Genomic DNA, 24,099 nt, shown 5'->3' on the forward strand with positions numbered 1-24,099 from the left:
GCATTCTATAAGCCAGACCTTGTCACATGTCCACATTTTGTTACTGTAAGGGAGGATGGATCGTGCGGCCTTTAGTTGGGTGGCCATGCGGTCAGCTAAAACTCAGGAGCTCTCTTTTTAAAGGAAGGAGTGGAGGATATTATGAACAAGTAGTTTCTGCCACAAGTATTTTTCAAGAAAATAACTTCTGTAAGATAAAACAGACAGGATATAAGGAGAATCAATCCAAAGGGTAGAACTGGGGGAAAGAATAAGAAAAAAAGCAGGTTTCTTTTTTTTTTTTTAAAGGCCACACCTGAGGCATATAGAAGTTCCCAGGCTAGGGGTCAAGTCAGAGCTATAGTTGCCAGCCTATACCACAGCCACAGCAATGCCAGATCCGAGCCGTGTCTGTGACCTACACTGCAACTCGCTGCAATGCCAGATCCTTAACCCACTGAGAGAGGCCTTGGATCACACCCGAATCCTCACGGATCCTAGGTGGATTCGTAAACCACTGAGCCATGAAGGGAACTCCTGAAACAGATTTCATGGGTAGGAAATGAGTCCAGGCTTAGATATGTAGGCGAGAAGTCCTGTGAAACTTTTACTACTTTTTGTGTGTCATGAAAGTTCCTACTTATATTTTAAAACTTCATTAAATGTTACCTCTAGGCTATTCCTAAACAAACTGTGTCTCTTTTGGCATTTGCCATGTTGTAACGCATTCTCTGGCATTCCTAGCTTTGTAACTCTCTCAAGGTAATTCTGGAGGAGAAGCAAAATAGAGAGCACTTGATACTGGTGTATTTATAGGTGGGAGGACCTGATGTCTGGGATTTCCCTCAAAATACTCCAGCCAGAAATAAGCATGGGGTATGGATGAAACAAGTTTGACAGAGTGTTGATTTGTTGAAGCTGTGTGATGGGTGATCATAAGACTATTTTCTCTCATTCATGTATGTTAAAATATGTCCATAATAAAAAGTTCAGTCCCTGAAAACAATCAGACCTCGGTCCAAACCCTAGTTTCACTACTTACTAGCTGAGTGACTTTACTTCCCTATAAATTCAGTTTCTCAAAATGGGAAATGTATAATCCAATAGGGTTCTTGTAAAGATTAAATGAGACAAAATTTGAGCATCTAGCACAAGGTCTGGCCCTTAGTAGTTGTATTAATAAGGATGCCTGCTTCCAAGCTACAGAAACTGATTCTGGTTAGGCTAATCCTGTTGACAGACAGAGGTTAATACCTGCGGCAGAGGCGGGGCTCGAGCTCGGAACATTGATTTCTAGGCCTAGGGCATTTCCCGTTATCATGCTTGTCCAAAATCTTTCCGTGGTTTGGTGCTTTTGCAATTTACGCCTTCAAACCCACAAGATCTTCGTTTGGGTACATGCCTGCAATTTAGGACCCTCGGGACTAAGGTGGCCCTGGGCTGAGTGGTCGTCCTGAGGAGGTAATTCAGTGACGTTCACTGGCCAGGCTGCGGGTTGATTGCTAAGTGACGCTGGAACAATGCCGGGTTGACTCCAAGCAGGCACGGACCCACAGCCGCCGGAACTCTGGTCTGTGCTCAATGCCTCGCCCACTCTCGCCGGCTCCTGCCGGCGGCCCCGCCTGTCTCCCTCCCGGGCCGAGAGCGCGCTGGCCCTGCGGCGGGGCTCCAGGTTCCCGCGAGTCCCCGCCAGCTCCCTCCTCCCCGCAGTAGGGGCGGGACCGCGGTTACCGGCTCGTGATTGGCCGAAGCCTAGGGGCTGCCCTTCTCCGCCCCCTTCGGCGGGTTGAGAGGTCAGCGGAGATCCAGTCTGCAGGGCGGCAATGGCGGGGCTCTGGGTCGGGGGCTCAGTGTTGGTCACGGCAGGACGGCGTGGATCGCGGTCGCCGCGGCCGCTGATGCGGAGCGTGGCGCTCTGGACCCTGAAGGTGAGGAGTGAAGAGACTCCCCTGGGGGCTGGGCTTCCCTGGTGGGCTTCCAGCCCCGCACCGCCTGGCGGTGGCCAGTGCTGCGGAGAGCGCCCCGGCGGTGCTCGAGGGACACCCGGGACCGGCTTCCCCATCGGTCCCCGCGCCTCACTCGCCTCACTCCACGGAGTTGGTCCTGGAGGAGGGCAGAGCTGGCGTCCCTGGCCGCAGCTGTGACTCCGAGGATCATGGAGGGCCGGAGGACCCAAAGAACCTGCGGGCTTGTTTTTGCTTTCTTGGGAGTAGCTGACAGCCACCTGCATTTCCCACCCTCCCGTTCTTGGGCTGTGAGGTTTAAGGCTTGTCTTGCTTGAGCTTTCCAGGTGTATTTTTAACGGTCCTAGTTTTCATTTTCTCTTGCCTTGTTCTTGCTGTGAAGGGACACTGAATTGTTGAAGTAGAGTTAGGGTTGTGGGTTTAATCTCATCTTTTAAAGTATCATGTCAGGATTGCTGCTACCTTTGCTGGAGTAGAGAGCCTCTCTTAGTTGTAGTACACCACATTATACTATATATACATCTTGTGTTTTTCTTTTCTTTAAAGTGGTCAGCCTGTTGTTTGTGCTGTTCTAAACAAATCTCTGTTCTGTTATGTCCTAGGGGTTCGTGGTGTCACCCTTGACTTACACATGGGAGTATTTGTGTGCGGCTCAACACTTTTTCCCCGCAACATAGAGACTCTTGAAATTTTTGAACAAAGACCACCTAACTTTTTATTAGTAGGGTTTAAGTCACTTAAACAAATTCTTTAAAATATGAGGATCTCTGAAACCATCAGTTATCTATTCAGTCTGCTTGTTAAGCTTCCTTTTAAAAAAGTGGTTGTGCATCTGGATTTATCATCATTGAACTTTATTTTTTACACCACAGCTCATGGCAACACCAGATCCCTGACACACTGAGCAAGGTCAGGGATTGAACCCACGACCTCATGGAAAGTAGTCAGTTTTGTTTAACTGCACCACACAGGAAACTCCCTGTCATTGCACTTTAGAATTGGAAGACACTTTAGGGATAATGTGGCACACCCTCCTGACACATCCTCCTCTTTTAAAGAGGAGGGAACAGAGGCCCAGGTGGAAAAATACGGGAGCGGAAGCTGGAGCTGATCATGGATGTGAAATTAAGTCCATACACATATTAGCTGAGTGTCACCTTCAGAACACTCACTCTCAGAAAACCCAGAGTTCTTTGTGTGGGCACGTCATTTATTGTTTCTCTCTCTCTCTCTTTTTTTTTGTTTGCTTTTTAGGGCCGCACCCACAGCAAACCAAAGTTCCCAGGCTAGGGTTTGAATCAGAGCTGCAGCTGCCAGCCTTCAATACAGCCACAGCACCTCAGGCTTGGAACCATGTCTGTGACTTACACCATAGCTCATGGCAGTGCTGGATCCTTATCCCACCGAGTAGGCCAGGGATCAAACCCACATCCTCAGGGATCCTAGTCAGGATTGTTACCTCTGAGTCACAACGGGAACTCCTGTTTCTTAATCTCTACTGCTCTCTCATCTTTTAATCTTTTTTGAATCTTTTTGGCCACATCGCCTGCAATTGCAAGACTTACACATTTATGTAGGAGGCAGCCTGTGGTGCAAAGTCATGGGCTTTGGAGTCACACAGATGAAGTTTGGTGTGTTAGACAAGTCGCTTCTTTCGGCCTCAGCTGCTTCCTTTCAGCATTTTTGTTTTTGTTTTTGTTTTTTCCCCCAGCATATCTTTCTGAACCACTTCCTATGTTCCAACTCTAGGGAAAGAATATAATTTATGTTCTCTTATTAATTTTAGTCTATTAGGGAGACAAACAAATGTACAGTGCTGTTGGGGAAAAGGTCTTGGTATTGTATCTAAGAAAATAAAGTAGAGGGATTTGACCACGTCGAGATTTTTGAGCTTTCTGTCTGAGATACTATTCTGGTACTCTGTTTGAATTAGTTTATCCAGTCCTCATAATAGCCATGTAATCCCCATTTACAGATGAGGAAATTGAAGCACAATGTTTTATGTGACTTGCTCATATCATGTCTAAAGTAAGGGATTGTTTTCCTGTGGAGGCAAAAATTGAAACAGGTTTTGAAGAACAAAGTGACTTCTTTCTAGGCAAAGAGAGAAGGAAGAGAGGGATTATTACACTGACATGTTATTTTTCTGGTCTTTTTTAAACTTTTTTTTTTTTTTTTTAGGGCCACAACCAAGACATATGGAGGTTCCCAGGCCAGGGGTCAAATTGGAGCTGCAGCTGCCAGCCTACACCACAGCCACAGCAGTGAAAGATCTGAGTCTCGTCTGGAACTTACACCACAGCTCATGGCAACACCGGATCCTTTAACCCACTGAGCGAGGCCAGGGGTTGAACCCAAGTCCTCGTGTTTATTAGTCGGATTCATTATTGCTGAGCCACGACGGGAACTCCAATACGTTCTGTTTACCTAGTTTTTTTCCTTCTGTTTATATTTTACAGTGGCTCCAGGATGTTAGGTTTATGGTAATTTCTATACTTTGTTGAATTTTTATATGCCTTATATGGTTCTTCCTATATTATCTCTTACCTTTGTAGCTAGGTTAAAAAACAAAAAACAAAAAAAATCCAAATCTGAGGTAGAATTTGAACCTTGGATGGTATGATTCCAAAGCCTTGCATTTCCAGTTACAAACTATCTCCTGTTTGAATGATTCTCTCATTATATGGTGCATTCATGAAGCTTTAATGCTTAAGCTTTATGTTCTGTAAAATCTGTGATTTTCTTTTCTAGTCATGGAAAAGAGTATTTAAGCATATCTGAATGCTTTAGAATTGCTTGGAGGTAAGTCTTTCCAACATGCTGATAGATTTTTGACAATCATTTGGGGAAAAAAAAAATCTCTTAATGTTATTACAAAAACTAATTTCTGGTTTAATAAAATGCTTATGAACATTTCTGTATTTGTACATATGCTTTTTGGGGTTTTATTCTGCCTCTTAAGAGGTTCATGTGCTCATGCCCACAACATGCAGACATTCCTGGGCCAGGGATCGAACCCAAGCCACAGCAGTGACTGCACCGAATCCTTAACCATTAGGCTAGCAGGGACATCTGAGAAGGTGACATTTTTGATCACATGAGTGAAGGAATAAGAATTATTTAAATGATTCCTTTTTAAAAAAAAAAAAGTGGGTAAATGGGAGAGCAGGAATGAAAAAGGACATTGGAAAAGGAAAAAATTTTGGGGGGGATATGGTTTCCTTTTAGGTATCTGAAATGCTGATTCCAAGAGTCAAGTTAAATTGCTGGGAAGAAAGAAGGGAATTAATGGCTGGTTTTGGGGTCCAAATTGAGGTGAAAGTTGGAGTACGTGCACTCTGAAGGATGTGGTGGATCAGTTACTGTTTGGCTGAACTCCATCTTATTACCCTCAATTAGAATTTTTTTTTGAAACGGTTATTAATAATATAATTGTAGAACTGTATTATTTAATTGTACAGTTGCATTCTTTAATTATAATTATTGTAAATTCTTTGATGGAGAGGAAATCAGAATCAGATCTAAGAAGACTTCAGCATTCCAAGAATGATGTCCAATGACCCCCTTCATGGTGGATTATGCACTTATTTACTATGAGATATATTTCTTCTCCAGAGATTCCTTGTTTGTGTTTCAATTGTAGATTTTTGGTTTGCAGTTATTCTGAAGTTTTGATATAAGAGTCTATATGTATATGAGATTGTTTTAAGTTGTTGGTCTCTTAATTGCAAGTTCATCTCCAATGTCCTGCATTTGTACCCATCTCTTCTCATGATTTCTGATTTTGGTGGTATAATTGTGCATGGATGATTTCGTTTCTTTACTGTATAGATGCCTTTACTGGTGAGCCTTGTCATTTGTGGAATTTTTGTTTCCTGTTGCTGTCTTGTCTTTTCTGCCCAGAGACGTTCCTTTAGTATTTGTTGTAAGGCTGGTTTAGTGTTGCTGAATTCTCTCAGTTTTTTCTTATCTGTGAAGGTTTTGATTTTGCCTTCAAATCTGAATGAGAGCCTTGCTGGGTAGAGTAATCTTGGTTGGAGGTTTTTTCCTTTCATCACGTTGAGTATATCATGCCACTCCCTTCTGGCCTGCAGAGTTTCTGCTGAAAAATCTGCTGATAACCTTATTGGGGTTCCCTTGTATGTTTGTTTCTTTTCCCTGGCTGCTTTCAATATTTTCTCTCTCTTTAATTTTAGTTAGTTTGATTAATATGTCTCTTGGTGTATTCTTCCTTGGGTTTATTTTATATGGTACTCGTTGTGCTTCCTGGATTTGAGTGAGTGGTTCCTTTCCCATGTGAGGGAAGTTTTCAGCTATTATCTCTTGGAATATTTTTTCTGTCCCCTTCTCTCTCTCTTCTCCTTCTGGCACCCCTGTAATACGGATGTGGTGCATTTAACGTTGTCCCAGAGTCCTCTGAGACTCTCTTCATTTCTTTTCAATCTTTTTTCTCTTTTCTGTTCTGCATCCCTAACTTCCACCAATCTGTCCTCCACCTCACTTATTCGTTTTTCTGCCTCCTGTATTCTGCTGTTAGCTGCTTCTAGTGATTTTTTTACTTCAGTGATTGTATTTTGCATCTCTTCTTGTTTAAGTTTTATATCTTAGATATCTTGTATCTCTTTGCTCAGTGTTTCCTGTAAGTTATCCATCTTTGCCTCCAGTTTATTTCAATGTCTTGCACCATCTTCGGCATTAACAGTCTAAAGTCTTTTTCCTGGAGGCGGAGAATCTCATCACTTAGCTGATTTTCTGGGGTTTTTCTTTTCTCCCTCATCTGAGTTATAGTTCTCTGTCTTTTCATTTTTATAGGCTTTTGATGTGGTGACCTTTTTATAGATAATAGAGTTGTAGCCTCTCTTACTTCTGGTGTCTGCCCTCCTTGTACCCTCAATTAGAACTTGGAAGAAGGAAGAAGAGAGTGGAATTCAGAGGAATGCGTTGAGAGGAGCCGAAACAGCATTCATTCATTCATTCGCTCATCTACAGATGTAGCTAGCTGTTCTCCAGAGAGTGTTTGTGGAGCATGTACCAAGTGCCTGGCACCAGGGTGTGCCCTAGGAGACCAGAAGAGACTAAACATGTTCCCTCACTGTGTCCCAGGTGTAGGGAGGTCAAGGAATACAAATAAAGATTAAGGTCTTTGGTCTTTAATGAGAATAATTTCAGTAGCATGGTAAAGTGTCATATGCAGAAACATTTTTTGTTTCAAAGATGCTCTCTAATAGTTGAAGCAAATTTATACCTGAAAAAATTAGGGTATCACGTGGTTAAAAAAGTTAGTTAAGTGCCTATGGATATTTTCATTTAAAAAATAAGATCATAAACTGTGATGGGATCCACATAATAAGAATGAATTTCAAGCATGTTGGAAGATACTTATAATTTCAGTCAAGAAAATGAATAGAGTATCCATGGGACACAGCTGGTGGCTCAGGGTACATCAGTTCTTTCACAGCTGAGGAGGCAGGCAGTCTGAAGTCAAGGTGTGAGCAGGGACAGGCTCCCTCTGAGGGCTCTAGTGAAGCATCCTTCCTTGTCTCTGGTGGGTCCAGTGTTCCTTAGCTGCGGCTCTGTCGTTCCAGTCTCAGCATCTGTCCTCACCTGGCCTTCTTTTCTTTCTCCTTATGTGTTCTCTCTTCTTTCTAAGGACAATTCTTGTTGAATTTAGAGCTTGGCAGGATCCAGGATGATCTCATCTTGAGATGCTTAACCAATATATTTGCAAAGACCCCCCCCCCCAAAAAAAAATAAGTCATACTCACATGGTATAGGACGTCACATCTGGAGGCCACCATTCTGCTACCATCCACTGTGTGCCAGATACTGTTTAGTGCAGTGGATATAACAGGGAGTGTTTTCTGCCCTCATTGTGGTTATATTTGACTAGAGACTGATAGTATTCCCAGAAATACAGTTCAGGAGTTCCTGTCGTGGCTCAGTGGAAATGAAACTGACTAATATCCATGAGGATGCAGGTTTGATCCCTGGCCTTGCTCAGTGGGTTAAGGATCCAGTGCTGCCATGAGCTGTGGTGTAGGCTGGCGGCTGCAGCTCTGATTTGACCCCTAGCCTGGGAACCTCCATACATTGCAGGTGTCACCCTAGAAAGAAAAAAAAAAAAAGCTTAAAAAGAAATATACAAGTTCAAAAAGTGGTAAGTGCTGGAAGGAAAAAGAAAAATAGTATAATGGGATAAAAAGGGGTGGTGGTATGGGGGGGGTTGTTACCTAAGGAAATGCATGTGGCATTTGAACAGAAAAGTGACCCAGCCCACCACGTGATGACGCGAGGGACTGGCATTCCAAGGGAAGAGCAAGGCAGAGGCTCTGAGGTGAGATTGCATTTGGTGCCATTGAGGGTGGCTGTGGCCGGCAGTTGGAGCACAGTAAATGGGGTTGGGGGGTGCCAGGGGGTAGGGTCAACACGACAGTCATGGAGAGGCTTGTCTTCAGAATTTATCCTGGCGAGTCCACTGGAGGGTTTTAAGCAAGTTGGATTTGTGTGTTGGAAAGACCACGATGCTGTGCGGGGAAGGCTCTAGTGGAGGCCGGGGGTCGGGGGAGGAGAGGCTGCGGTAGAAGCTCAAGCTGGACCTGATGGGAGCTGGTGATGAGCTTGTGGCGCCGGAGGTGGTGAGAACTGGTAAGGCTTGGGATATATTTTGAAACTAGAACCAGTAGTACTTGCCTTTGGATTAGAAGGGAGATAAAAGGAAAGAGAGGAATCAAGGACCTTCGAAAGGTGGACACGGTAGACACAGTAGGCCACGTATTGTATGATTCCATTTATGGGAAGTGTCCCGGACAGGCAGAGCCGTAGAGGCAGGAAGTGGATTAGTGGTTGTCGGGGGCTGGGGAGAGAGGTGAGGGAAGAGATGGGCCTGATTGCTGACCACGGAGGGGTATCTTTTTTGGATGAAGAGTAAACATTCTGAAATCAGATAGGGGTCATAGTTCTCTAACCTTGTGAATACTCTAAAAACCGCTGAGTCATATACTTTATTTTTAAAATTTTATGGCTGCAACTGAGGCATATGGAAGTTCCGGGGCCAGAGATTGAATCTGAGCCTCAGCTGCGGCATCGCTGGAATCTTTAACTCACTGTGCCGCCTCAGTGACCTGACCCGGGTCAGTCTGGTTCCTAACCCACTGCACCGCAGTGGGAACTCCTTTGTTGCTTGTTTACAGAAGATGCAATGATGGTTCACATTTCATTGGTTGCCATTAATCCAGCACTCTGTGAAAGTTAAAGTGTGTAAAAACAGTTCTGTGGCGGTGGGATGGTTAGGTTTCTAGAAGCAGAACCTGAAGAGGTCTTTTGTACAGGTGGTAGTAGTTGAGAAGAATGGAGAAAGGCTAGAGCAGGAGAAAACATCTAAGCAAGGAAGGGGCCCCAGATAGAAACTAGCTTCAGTCTGGTTCCACAGGGGAGCCCTGGAGGAGCAGTGGTTCTGGTGCTGAGGTTGTGGTGCCAGAGGTGGTGAGAACTGGTAAGGCTTGGGATGTATTTTGAATCTAGAACCAGTAGTACTTGCTGTTGGGTTAGAAGGGAGATAAAAGGAAAGAGAGGAATCGAGGACCTTACTCCAGCCAGCAGCAATTGCAGCATGACTTGTTAGCAGTGCACATCTTCTAGCTCTACCCTAGGGCTGCCAAGTTAGTGCATCTGTGGTGAGAGCCCGGCAGTCTGTTTTAACAAGCCCTCCTCCAGGTGATACGGATGCACAGTCCACTTTGAGAAGCTCTGCTCTAGATCAGCCTGGTGCAATGAAACTATCACGTGAGCTGCAAGTGTAATTTAAATTTTTCTGGCACTCACATTAAAAAATTCAAAAAGGTGAAATTAATATTGATGTATTTTATTTAGCCCAATATATTCACAGTATTTCAGTATGTAAATATAAAAAAATTATTAACAAGGGGTTTTTTGGTATTAAGGACTCAAATCTGGTATGTACTTTACTCTTGGAACACATTGGAATTTGCAGTAGCTGCCTGTGGCTAGAGGCTGCCGCATCCGACAGCCAGCTCTAAGGCACAGATTGCAGTACTAAGTTGGCCTCACCTTGAGATGAGGGGCCAGCCTTTGGAACCCCGTGGTAGTCGGTCATTGGCTGTGGGCTGGGAGGGCTGTAGCTCCCAGGCTTGGTGGCGAACTCCTATCTGGTTGAGGCAGATAGGGCAAAGTAGGGAGCAGGTGTGAGCCATGAATAGTCAGTACACCAGCCAGGGCACTGCACCCCCTGGTGAAGAGGTTCTGGATGGCATCAGCAACATCTGCTACAGGTGAGGGGGAGGAACGGCGCGGCGGGGCGCTGCGGCGCGGTGAGGAAGCTCTGGAGCTGACTGGTGGAGGTTCCTGGTGTTCCAGCCCACGTTCCGTGGAGCCGGAGCCGGAGCGTTTGAGACTCCCCTCCCGCCGGCCGCCCCCGCCAGTGGTATTGAGAAATAGTTGATATGACTCTGGAGATTGGATCGTCTCTCTCAAATAGTACCTCTTCAGCCTAGCTTGTAAGAGAAGGTCTTGGCAGGCAGTCGCAGACTGGGATGGCTGGTGGAGTCCCGAGGACTCAGTAGTCAATGTCTGTGAAGAAAAACGCTGGGCTTCAGTAAAAAAAGCCTGGCGGTGTTTTTAGAGGGGGTGTCTTTAGAGGGGGTTCTCTCAGAAGCTCCTCCTCCCAGCTCTGAGTCCTGAAACGCCGAGGAGAGGACCTGTGCTTGGAAATTCTGAAGCTGCAGCGCTAGCAAATGTTTACTCTCACCTCGGTAAGATCATCTTGTGGGCTCCATTAACCCGCAGTTTTGAGGATGGTTTCTTCTCTGAAGTTGAGTGTGCATCCTGATGATGAATGAACCTCTCAAACAGTCGTTTTCATAGTAGTCACTTGAATTTTGCTGTGGTTGTAAGAGCAATAATTTTGGATATGGCAGGATTAGTGTTTAAATTATTCTTTAAACTTGATGGAGTTCCCGTCGTGGCGCAGTGGTTAACGAATCCGACTAGGAACCATGAGGTGGCCGGTTCGGTCCCTGCCCTTGCTCAGTGGGTTAATGATCCGGTGTTGCCGTGAGCTGTGGTGTAGGTTGCAGACGCGGCTCGGATCCCGCGTTGCTGTGGCTCTGGTGTAGGCCGGTGGCTACAGCTCCGATTCAACCCCTAGCCTGGTGACCCTCCATATGCCGTGGGAGCGGCTTAAAGAAATAGCAAAAAGACAAAAAAAAAAAATCTTGAGTGGATTTATCCGTTTGTGCTGCCACCTGAAGCCACAATCTTATGTTAGAAGAGTATTTTCCTGTTTGCAGTGGCTGGAAGGCGTATGCCTAGTTTGTGTAAAAGCTCCACCATTTCCCCCGCCCCTTTTTAGTTAACATGTGCAGAACCACGCCGGGCATCTTACACATTCTCATTTAATCCTCATGTCAGCCTTATGTCCTAGATAAGTAGTTTATACACCCAGGTAACATATAAGGAAAATTTCCTGTACATTTAAGAAATGTCAGAGCCAACATTTGAACCCAGGTCTGAATCTGTCTTGAGTCTAGACCAGAACTCTTAATTACTATATTGTTTTTCGAATGGTAACCTCCAAATGGTCTGGTATAATTTAAGGAAAGAAAGCTACAGCTGCATATTTGGATTTAGTTTTTGTGTAACACTTTACATTTTCTTGGTGCTATGTGGTTTATAAATGCTTGGTTTTTTTTTTTTTTTTCTTAAGGCCACACCTGCAGCAAATGGAAGTTCTCAGGCTAGGGGTTGAATCTGAGAGCTACAGCTGCCTCTGCCACAGCCAGAGCCACAGCGAGGTGGGGAGGAGCCGAGGCACATCTGCAGCCTATACCACAGCTCATGGCAATGCTGGATCCTTAACTCACTGATCGACGCCCGGGCTTGAACCTACATCCTCTTGGATGCTAGTCAGGTTCCTTACTGCTGAGCCACAACAGGAACTCCTAGGTAGTCTTTATAAATGGGGTTGATTACAGTTTTTCCTTTAAACTTGTTTTAGGAAGTATCTTAAAAGCATTTTAGACTAGGCTTGTAGCCAGTTTGTCATATGCTTCACAAAACAGAAGACATTAAAAATTCTATGTGGAGGTCCAAATTAGCAGATTTCTACTGACTTGTTCCTTGTATTAAAAACATTATACTGTAGCTCCACAGAATTATCTGATTTTTGACTTGTGTTCTTGATAACATTGAACTTCTGGGAAAGTTTGCCAGGAGTAAACAGGAATAAGGGGATCCTTTGTGGAGTTGTCTAAAAACCAGTTCTGACTTGCTCTGGGAATGGCCCAAACTCTTGTTTTTTCTTAGTAATTTGTTCTGCAGTTATGGTTCTGACTGCTTGTACCATCTTTACTTCTAGTTACTTGGCTAGCCAGGGGCATCTGTGTTTTTTAAATTTTGGGGGCCACATTATCACAAATTCACATGTGTTCAAGCTGTATGCTTTCTTATTTTGATAATGGTGGTAAAAATAGAGTCTGTTAGATCTTTAGAACAAGTATTTAAACACAGTAATGAAAAGATTCTAAAAAACCAGTCTGGTTTATTAGGTGGTGTGCTATCCTGCCTACCTTTTGGCCAGGTGTAATTTGTAGTAGAGTTGATTTAGTGTGAAGAGCTGTGTGGTATAGGCATTTTTGAGTTTTATGTTACTGGTGGTTTCCTGAAAGTAAATATACCATACACTGAGTCAACTCACCCAAACATCTCTCGGAGCTTGGCCACTTAGTTATTTCTGTGTCGTTCTGATTTAGAAACTCTCTCCTGTTGGGCCCAGGTTTAGCTTAGTCTATTTTTCATAAGCCCATCTGATGAGATTGAATCCTGAGGTTTTTATTCCCAGAGTTATCCTAGAAACTTTCTCCATAATTCCTATTTATTCAAATATATGAAATTAGCTCTGTTTCCACCAAATATCTCAGCAGTTGTTACTCATGGAGTCATTCAGCACTGAGATTCATGTCACCATGTTCTTGGCCCACATGTTCAGTTTGGATTAACTGCTTATCCTTCAGTAATCCTCAGATGCTTGTGCATGTTAGATCCCCTGTCCTAAGCTCTTGTGTTGTGAGTAATAGTGGTGTAGGTGAGTAGGGACCTTAGAGAAAACTCATTTAAGCTTTCATTTCTCAGTAGAGGACAGAGGGGTTAAAGTCTTGTGTAGAGTTCCCGTTGTGGCTCATGGGGTTTAAGGACCCAGCATTGTCTCCGTGAGGATGCGAGGTCGATCGCAGCCTCCCTCAGTGGTTAAGGATCCGGTGTTGCCATGAGCAGATGTGTAGGTTGCAGATTGAGCTTGGATCTGGTGTGGCTGTAGCTGTGGCATAGGTCGCAGCTGCAGCTCCAGTTCAACCCCTAGCTTGGGAACTTCCATATGCCACAGGCATGGCTGTGAAAAAGAAAAAGAAAAAAAAAAGTGGTTTGTGCAAATCCTAGAAATAGTGTCGGGCTAAGTGAGGACCAGAACTCTGGTTCCTTGATTTCTTCTCCCAGCATTTTTTCCCAGGTAGTTTGCTGCTTCTGGACGTGTGCCCCTCCCCAGACATAAACGTCACGGTTTAGTCTCACTTTCCAAAGCTGATGACAATACCTAAAATGTCTCAGATTGTGTTTTGTCTCTGGGTTTTTGCTGTTGGAAATCGGTTATGTCCTTTAGTTGTTAGTGATTGCAGACACACGTACGGTTTTGCCTTTGGTAAAAGGATAACGTTGAATGTTCCTGCAGCAGGCCATTGTGTACTAATGATATTGGGGAAAATTTGTAAAAATGTGAACTGCTTTGTCTCATTTTATAAAATTGATAGGCGGCAGGCATATGATGTACTTTCTTGTGTAAATATTCTAGTGCTGCTTTGCAGCAGAATACATGGGAGAAACTTCTGGGTAGCGCTTGCTTTTTTTTTTTTTTTCTTAAGAGTTTGTTTTCTGCATTGGCTGAGGCTATACACACAAGATAGGATTTTTAGGGGAAGGAGTGTTATCTTGGCCGATCAAGTTTGATGAGGCAGTAAAGTTGCTAGATTAGAGCTGTTCTGCTGAGGGCAGTGGAAGACCGAATTTTTATTTGAACACCGAAGAGTGGTGAGACCCCCTGGGTAAATTTTTTTTTTTTTTACCCCAAATCATATCTTTGCACAGACATTCCTGTTAATGTGAGACATAAACCCTTATTTTATTATCTCAAAAACTTCAGAATGCTTTTCACAGATCTGTGCTTAAATTGTCACCATTACCGCCTAGCCCTATGACTTTTGAAAAATTAAAATTCTTGAGACTCCCGTTTTCTCATTTTAAAAATTGGGGCTCCTGCTCTTGAGTTCACAGGGATGTTGATAGGACCATGAAAGAAACTTTTGGTCTGTGCGAGGAACACAGTCGTAAGTCAGTTTTCTTCCCGTTCTCAGTTTATTGTTCTTCACCAGTCTTTTTTCACTTGGTAGTGTAGGTTTTATTTTGTGAAGTATGTCTTTCTTATTTATTACCTTCACTTCTTCATAAGGATTACATTTGCTAATTTGGGCCTTGATACTTGTAAAAAAAAAACCCTGTGTCTGTCTTTCAGTTCATTTAAAATGTTGCTATAAAAACATTTTGCTTCCTATTTCAGTTGTTATGCTCTTAGGAAATTCTCAGAGGTAGCACCTGTTGCCTTTTGACCTCCCCCTCCCTCTTTTGTTTCCTTGGTCAGACTTCATCAGTGACTCCTGGGCAAGGTGTTTTCTTCAACCTTAGCTGTAATCGTTATTAGGCATTATGCCTAATGTTTTAAAGCCCTAAGATATAGTTGTCCCACAAACATTTATGGTAATGAATTAGAAGTGAACTCTTTTTATTGTTATATGCCAAACCACAGTTATACCAGAATAAGTAAAATAAGAAATCATGTTAAGATATTAGCAAATAGGAATTCGCATCGTTGTGTGGCTCAGCAGAAACGAATCTCACTAGGATCCATGAGGATGCAGGTTCCATCCCTGGTCTCACTTAGTGGGTTAAGGATCCAGCGTTGCTGTGAGCTGTGGTGTAGGTTGCAGACACGGCTTGGATCTCTAGGCCAGCGTCTGCAGCTCCAATTTGACCCCTTTCCTGGGAATCTCCATGTGCCACAGGTGCAGCCCTAAAAAGACAAAAAAAAAAAAAGACCTCTCTTCAAATTTTATTTGTCCCATTGACTCTTCTTATACTTTTCCAGAGATTGTTTCAATGCCTTTGGTTTCTCTTGTGTACCAAGGGGATATGTTTAGTTAAGATTTACCTTCAGTAGTTACAGCATATTACTTAACATTGATTGATTAAACACTAGCTGGAAGCATACTGGAAGAATTACCCTGAAAGATATTTTTAAAGCTCATTCAAGTATCTGTAATTTATTTAACTTTTTTTTTTTTTTGATAGCATGTTCCACAGTATTCAAGACAGCGTTTACTGGTGTCTCGTAGTCTCTGTTTAGCAGGATACGATTCTAATGAAAAAGTAAGTATTTTAAAAATACTTTTAACAGCTAAGTTATACTGGTTTTACTTTGTTGTCTCCACATTATGTTCACTGGGCAGATTACATTTTATTGATGTGTAATTATTTATTGCTCTACATCATAGGTTTTTATAGGTGCTCAATCTTTGTTCCTTTTTTCATTGTGGACCACAACCTGAGTTTTTAATTTCGTATCTCTACTACAAATTGAATAAATTTACAATGTTTGCCTTGTTTTTAGCAGAATAACTAATAACAACATTCTTTTCTAGACTGGGCAGTTGAGAGATTTTGATTAAACTATTGATTTTTTTTTCATTTACTTAATATTTGTATCATTCATTTTGAGTGAAGACAGTTATGTATATTGTAAATTTTGGAACAAGGGGATTCCAGTTAAAATCTTGATATATGAGTGTTTGAAGCTTGTAAGAGGAGAAATAAAGGAACTGGAAGTGGTGATGGGAGCTAACACATGATTTGGTGACAGCAAAGGCATCAGAGGACAGAAGACGAGTTTTAGCTAAGAAGAGATGGTTCAAATTGAATGTCATTAAAGTAGAACTAATAAGAATGAGGATGAAATAGTCTTCCAAGTCATCTGTTGAAATATATAAAACTACTCTCGGAGTTCCCGTCGTGGCGCAGTGGTTAACGAATCCGACTAGGAACCATGAGGTTGCAGGTTCAGTCCCTGCCCTTGCTCAGTGGGTTAACGATCCGGCGTTGCCGTGAACTGTGGTGTGAGTTGCAGACTCGGCTCGGATCCCGTGTTGCTGTGGCTCTGGCGTAGGCCGGTGGCTACAGCTCCGATTCAACCCCTAGCCTGAGAATCTCCATATGCTGCGGGAGCGGCCCAAGAAATAGCAACAACAACAATAACAACAACAACAAAAGACCAAAAAAAAAAAAAAAAACTACTCTCAAGAGTTTGGAGACTTGGAGGAAAAAAAAGTCTATATCATTGCAGTTCAATAGAAATAAAATGTGGCCAAAATTGCAGGGCAAATGTAGTTTTGTATTTTCTGATAGCTGCATTAAAAACTAAAAAGAAACAAGTGAAATAAATTTTAATCTATTTAACTCAGTATCTAGAATGTTATTACAACATATTATCATTGTAAGACATAATGATGAGGTATATGCATGTATTTTTTCATACCAAGCTTTCAAAATCCGTGGTGTAATTTACACCCCTGACTCATCTCAATTTGATTAGCCACATTTGAAGTGCCCAGTAGCCTCATGCGGCTACTGGTTATTTTATTGGGCGGTATAGGTCCAGATTAATTAGCTATGATAAGCTCCCTGTTAGGAAATCTAAGTTAAATAAAACAAACAAAAAAAAACCTCAACGTAGGAGTTAACCGCTGACACACACGGGATTAATGGCCTCCCTGCAGTGCCAGGACACAGGTTTGCTTCCCGCCCAGCCCTGTGGGTTAAAGGAGCTGGTGTTGCCCCAGCTGTGGTATAGGTCACAACCATGGCTTGAGTCTGATCCCTGGCCTGGGAACTCCATGTGCTCCGGGGTGGCCAAAAAAGAAGAAAAGGAACAAACAGAAAACTTCAACATAGGCAGTGTGCCTTGGGGTGCGTGTGTGTATGTGTGTTTTTGCCCATGTGATTGGTGATCAGCTGTCCTAATCAGGGCATGCTACCAGTGGTTAGCTAGCATTTATCCCAGAGGCTGCTTGCTGCTTTCTAGAGCAGGGAAATACTGCAAATGGGTCGGCTGTCTTTCTCCCTATAAACCCTTTAGCCTTCCTCGTTTGGGTACTATATTGTTAGAAATGGGCTCTCATTGATGAAATTAGGGGTATTCAAGGTAGATGTTTTGGCTATGATTTTATGGAAATTCTCAGCCTGTGAATTAACAGAAGATAACAGTCTGGTTGGCCTTTCATTTTTTATCTCTAAGGCGGAACCTAAACTAGCTCCCTAAAGGAAACAGTCCTGTGTTCTGCCACTGGTCTGGGGCACTCCTGGTAGCTTGAGTCTGCCAGCTCGGCTAGCCAAATCAGAATGGGGCTGCGCTTGGCTCACGTGAATCTTCATGCAGGCTGTTGGAGCCTCACGAAGTGCAGGAACCTGAGACTTCACTGAGCTTACCTAGCAGATTTTAAGATTCCTTTTTTATCTGTTTGTCTTTTTAGGGCTGCACCTGCGGCATGTGGAGATTCCCAGGCTAGAGGTCAAATCGGAGCTGCAGCTACCGGCCTACACCACAGCCACAGCAACACCAGATCTGAGCCATGTCTGCCACCTACACCACAGCTCACGGCAACGCCAGATCCTTAACCCACTGAGTGAGGCCAGGGATCGAACTTGCAACCTCATGGTTCCTAGTCTGATTCGTTTCTGCTGCGTCATGACGGGAACTCCTCCTTTTTAACTGTTAATAAATATTTGTTAGTATGTGTGGCAACGTTGGTTTGAGACTTGTTTTCACTATAACCTCATAATGGGGTTACAGGAATAGCTAACTCACCTCCCACGTTGGCGACCACTGATACTGAAAATAAACAAAGTGTCTATGTAACTGCTTTGGTTTAGGACCTTTAAAGAGAGCTCTTCTCACCTTGGAATCCACTAAGCAGGTGGATGCTTTGTTGTGAAAATCTGTTGCCTGCTGTCTTTGCCGTCTCCTTTGCTGTGCCTGTGCCTAAGGTAATAGTATCCTCGGCCATGATGGAGTCTCGGTACTTTTTGGCACCTATTGGTAATCGAGGTGGCTGTTCAGACCAAGTTGGTAGACTTGCCTTTCCCTTGAGGGATGCATTTCATTAGACCTTCCTCCTTCCAGGGCTCCATGTAGCCGTTCATGAAATGGCTTGTTTAATATTGCTGTCTTAAGTGTAGGAAGGCCTAATCTTTGAGAATACTCATTTATTAAAGAAATTGATTCTTATTGGAACTTGCCATTGACTTCTTTGTTATGCCACATTTTACTAGAGACTCACATCAAGTCAACGTTAAACCAGGTGAAGTTTAATAACCTTTTAACAAGCTTTCTAACAAGTCTACTTGTTGTCTCATGTATATTCGTGAGAATAGGGAAGGTTTAACTTAATAATTTGCTTAGCAAAAGACCAAGGAAAGTTCGGTTGGCCTTAGGTGAGCGCCATCCTGTGTGGTATTAAAACACACCAGTCGTCACAGATGTGATTTTAGGTGGCATTAATAATACGGTGTTTAAAACTTGCACCATTGTACTTTGGCTGTGTCACATCATGGTGTAGTTTGACACGAGTATCTGGGTGTGAACTCTGGCTTTACCACCAGTTGATTTTGTCAGTGACTTAGACAAGTGATTTGACTTCTTCGTGCCTCAGTTTTCTCGTTTGTAAAATTGGGATTTTACCAGAACTGACTTCAGGACTATTAAGAGGATTAAATGAAGTAGTTCACAGAGGGGGTATGCCACGGTCCCTGGCACGGGGAAAGCATGTGTCCCGAAGGTCAGCCACTTGAGGTTATCTGTCACGGTTTTGTATACTCACTTTTGTACATTCGGAAACTCACGGTTTTGTGTACTCACTTTTGTATTTGTATACTCACCGCAAATAGTAAGTGTGAGTTGGGTGCAAACTTAAACCTGTTCTCCTCCTGAGCTAGTAGGTTTACCCACTTGTGCTATACTGCTTCTCAGAAGTGTTTGGTGAGTGGCTCAGGGACTAGAGTTTTTTTTTTTTTTTTGTCTTTTTGCCATTTCTTGGGCCGCTCCCTCGGCATATGGAGGTTCCCAGACTAGGGGTCAAATCGGAGCTGTAGCCACCAGCCTACGCCAGAGCCACAGCAACATGGCATCCAATCCGCGTCTGCAACATACACCACAGATCATGGCAATGCCAGATCCTTCACCCACTGAGTGAGGCCAGGGATCGAACCCGCAACCTCATGGTTCCTAGTCGGAGTCATTAACCACTGCGCCACGACGGGAACTCCTGGGACTAGAGTTTTGCTCTCATTCCTCCAAGTACCCAGTGGAACAGGCCAGCTGAGCCCTTCTCTTGGTCCCAGAATGGAGGGACATGTCCTTGGTGGTTTTAAACTCCAGCTATGACCTTAAGCGTAGGGAAGGGAAGAAAGGAGAGGTGGAAAAGGGGGGTAAAAGAAATAACTTTTAAAAAATTCTCATGAAACTTCCATTGTGTTTTTCTTACCTCATGACAGTAATAGCACAGCTATAAAACAGCTGCTGCACACCCTAGTGTTAGTAGCAGTATAATTTACAATTGGCTAAGACAAGGAAGCAAGTGTCCATCAACAGCTGAATGGATAAAGGAGACAGGGGACATGGATGTGCTGGAATACTCTCAGCCAGAAAGGAACGGAAATTTGCCATTGGCACCAATGGAGGTGGGCTTGGAGGGCATTATGCCAAGTGAAATAAGTCAGATGGGGAAAGACAAATACTGTATGACATCACTTATGTGTGGAATCTAAAAATACAACACACTCGCGGATATAACATCAAAAAAGCAGACTCAAAGATACAACATAGAGGTTACCAGTGGAGAGAGGGAGCAACATAGGGCTGGGGGAGCGGGAGGTACAAACTGCTGGGTGTAAAATAGGCTCAAGCATGTATTGTACAGCACAGGGAGGGTAACCAGTATTTTTTAATAACTGTAAATGGAAGGTAACCTTTATAAATTGTCTAAAAGTAAAAATTAAACAAAAAATTAAAAAGTTGCTGCAGAAGTCCTTTATCTTTCATGCTACCTGAAAGCCCTGTCTTCAAGGATTCAAGCTCCTGACTTAAAGATTTTTTTTCCCTTGGAATATTTTCAGAGTGCTTATATGGGGCTCTGCAGATATAGGATAAAGTCCCAGATCTTTAAATAGCATATAAATCCTTCTTACTTGGGCCTTTTGAGCCCTACCTTTATTTACTGTACCACCACCATGCTTGTTTTGTGCTTGAGCTATATTAAAAATTACTTCTAATTTTTCAGTGCTACCGTCTGCCTGCAGTGTCACTGCCTTTACACATGCTGTTCACTCTCTTTGCTGTGTTTAACACAGCTGTGCTATAGCACTTAACATGTTTTGTTGTGATTGTGCCATTTTGTACATCGAAGTTATCAAAGGAAGGCACTTGATGTTTACCTGTAATTGTTGATGCAGAGGGAGAGATTGAGTGATTGACTGACTGATTGATTGATTTGCTTTTTAGGACCTGAACCTGCCGCATATATAAGTTCCCAGGCTAGGGTTGAATCAGAGCTACAGCTGCTGGCCTACTCCACAGCCGCAGCAATGTGGGCTCTTTAACCCACTGAGCAAGGCCAGAGAGCAAACCCTCATCCTCATGGATACTAGTCGGTTTCATTTCTGCTGCACCACAATGGGAACTCTGGGGGAGATTTAAAGTTGATATAAGTTGATTGGTATGTATGTTCTCTTATTAATTTGAATTTTTATTCTTTTTTTATTCTTTTCTTTCTCAGCTGCCCCCCAGCATATGGAGTTCCTAGACCAGGGATCAGACCTGAGCTGCTGTTTCGACCTATGCCACAGCCTAGCAGTGCTGGATCCTTTAACCCACTGTGCCAGGTTGGGGATTGAACCTGCGTCCTGGTGCTGCAGAGACACCGCTGCTCTTGTTGTGCCACAGTGGAAACTCCCGTATATTCTTTTATCTACATAGCCTATCTGGAAGACTTTAGAGGAAACTGGTTGTAGTTGTTACCTTTGGGGCAAGGACCTAGGTATTTCTACTGTGTGTCACCTTTCATACCTTCTAAATTCTGAACCATATTCATAAGTTATTTATTTAAAAGAAAATCTTAGGTATGGAAAATAAATCGATATGAGCTTTATGGAGTTTGTGCACTAATTGGTAATCCATTAATAGTGCTACTGGAGTCAGGGTTCTTCTGAGAAATGGAACCAGCAGGAGACCTACGGAGATTTATTGGCCCACATAATTGTGGAGGCTGAGAAGTCCCAGCACAGATTGCTGTCTGCAAGCTGGAGACCCAGAAAAGCTGGGACTGTAATTCTAGTCCAGGTCCTAAGGTCTGGGGACCAGGGGAGCTGGTGGTCTAAGTCCTGGTCTGAGGGTGGGCAGGCAGAACTCTCTGCATCCCCTTTTTGACTCTGTCAGGCCCTCAGTGGATTGGAGGATGCCCACCCTCACTGGGGAGGGCGGTCTGCTTTCCTGAGTCCGAGGATTCACACTTTACTCTCATCTGGAAGCACCCCCACAGACACACCCAGAAACAACGTTTAATCTGGACATCCTGTGTCCCAATCAAATTGCACGTAAGACTAACTGTCACACGCCCTGAAGAGAGATGACTAGAAATGTGTCAAATTTCTAAAATGAATATTGATTCATTTTGATACGGATTTTTCCTTGTTAGAATCACACTCCTAGGTTTGTAGTCTGGTGTGTGGCCCAAATGAGTGAATAATAGTACCATAGCTGACACCTATTGAATATATATTATGTGCCAGGCACTGCTCTACACACTTGGGGATTTATTCATATTTTTAGAGTTCTCGGTGTGGCACAGTGGGTTAAGGATCCTATGTTGCTGTAGCTGTGGTGTAGATCGCAGCTGTGGCTTGGATTCGATCCCTGGCCTGGGAACTTCCATATGCTGGTGATGTGGCCATTAAAGTAAAAATTAAAAAAAAGTGAAATACACCCAAATCCCTAATAAAATGCAAGTAATTAAAAAACAAAATTCTAGTCTTACATACCAGGAAATGAGGTTTCAGAAAGATGACTTGTTCACAGAAGAACACACAGGAACACATGGTAGTGTTGGGATTCTAACCTGGGAAGTTTGGCTCCATACTGGCTCTAAATATCATTCTACTTCTTAGATAGAAATTAGAGTGGGGAGTTCCCATCGTGGCGCAGTGGTTAACGAATCCGACTAGGAACCATGAGGTTGCGGGTTCGGTCCCTGCCCTTGCTCAGTGGGTTAACGATCCTGCCTTGCCGTGAGCTGTGGTGTAGGTTGCAGACGCGGCTCGGATCCCGCGTTGCTGTGGCTCTGGCGTAGGCCGGTGGCTACAGCTCCGATTCAACCCCTAGCCTGAGAATCTCCATATGCTGCGGGAGCGGCCCAAGAAATACAACAACAACAACAACAGACAAAAAGACAAAAGACAAAAAAAAAAAAGAAATTAGAGTGGGATTCTTACTCCCTGTAGTATTATACTTTGTTATATTTACCGTAACAGTTGCTTAATGTGTAACTCCCAATCTTTATGCTGCTTTTCCAGGTGTAATCTACTTAGTACTTAATAAAAATTCACATTTTAATATGCAGTACAAGGAAGTATGAACTTTTTTTTTTTCCTTAGTGTTTGCTTACTAAAGGGATTTACCATGAGCAGTGAATATAGAAAGGCAAATAATTTTAAAGCCTCAGGCCTGAGGACAGATTAGGATATTTTAAGGACCCATCTCCTCAAGGCTTTGAATGACCCAGGATTCTATCAGATAAGGAATTTACAAATTTTTAAGGTGGAGGCTTGTCTTGGTTTGGTGGAATCAGCCATGTGTAATAGAAAGGTTAAATCAAGACTGACGGCCTTTTCCAATCCTGAGATTCTGTGCCTCCCTGCTGGTTTAAAATATTGCCTTAAGTTATGTAAGAGTGCTGTTAAGATCATATAGAACTTTAATTTTGCTTTCAGGTGTATAGCTAAAACGTGTTATAATAGTTCCATTTAACTGTAACGATTCACTACCCCAGAAATCATTGTGTACTAAAAAGTGTTGCATCCAGATTGCTTATAATTGTTTGTGTACTTTTCTAACCACCCCCTCTTATGTGTGCATTTCTTTGAAAGGATTAGCCCCTACAGTTTTGGAGTAGGGAGTGAACCTCATTCAGTTGTGTCCCATTACAAGGCCATCAGTTTATATGTGTGTGAAAATCAAGACCTACAGAGATTGATTTGCTTAGAGTCAAATAGGTCATTAATGGCAATGCTAGGCTTAGAAGTTAGCCCCACACAGAATGAGATTTCTTTTTCTATTATGTGGCCTCAGCTGCTTCAAAATTTGGTGGTTATTCAAACTTAGCATTGTGCTCAAATGGCAAAACCTGCTTGGTCTTGGAATCTTTGGAAATAAGCATAGCTATTACCTGTTCTGAGTTATTGAAAATATTATTTAATGCTGTGCCCCAATCCCAAAGAGATGGCATATAAACTATATCCAACTTCCCTTTAATGAACATAACACTTAGAATTTCACTGAATTTTAGAAACTAATCAAGCAGACCACTTAAAGTTTTTTAGTATTCTCAAATGTCATTTGACGATTATCTTTTGGCAAGAAATTTTAGTCCACTTATGAATTAACTGGACTTAGTCTATTGATGCTTTAACAGAGTAATTATAAGGCCAGATACTTGGCACATGAGTTCAGTTGTCGCCTAGTTATAAATGAACTTATTATTTATAGTATGTAATACTGCTGTTGGAAGTAATGTTTATTAGGCTCATGAGCAATGGTAATTGTGAAAAAACTTGGTGTTTTCTGGTCCTAGAGTGAGAGTAACAATTTCTTATGTGTTTTTTTCTCTCTTTAGACTTTTGATAAAATTCTTATTGCTAATAGAGGAGAAATTGCATGTAGGGTGAGTGGAATTTTAATCTTATTCTCCATTTTACTGTGAATTATAGCATTATTAAA

At 42.9% G+C, this 24,099-nt stretch overlaps 1 protein-coding gene across 2 annotated transcripts in view; it reads left to right on the top strand.

Moving 5' to 3' along the window:
• Positions 1-1,761: 1,761 nt before the first annotated feature.
• Positions 1,762-24,099, top strand: part of PCCA (propionyl-CoA carboxylase subunit alpha) — a 363,296-nt gene continuing 340,958 nt past the window's right edge. The window contains exons 1-3 of one of the 2 annotated variants that reach the window (XM_047756486.1): positions 1,762-1,907; positions 15,351-15,428; positions 23,996-24,043. In XM_047756486.1, coding sequence (XP_047612442.1) covers positions 1,803-1,907; positions 15,351-15,428; positions 23,996-24,043 — 231 coding nt within the window. In that variant the 5' untranslated portion in view covers positions 1,762-1,802. The remainder of the gene's footprint in view (positions 1,908-15,350; positions 15,429-23,995; positions 24,044-24,099) is intronic. The other variant, XM_047756487.1, reaches the window with a different exon arrangement.

The sequence above is a fragment of the Phacochoerus africanus genome, chromosome 13, assembly GCF_016906955.1.
Source record: "Phacochoerus africanus isolate WHEZ1 chromosome 13, ROS_Pafr_v1, whole genome shotgun sequence".
NCBI classification, from domain to species: Eukaryota; Metazoa; Chordata; class Mammalia; order Artiodactyla; family Suidae; genus Phacochoerus; species Phacochoerus africanus.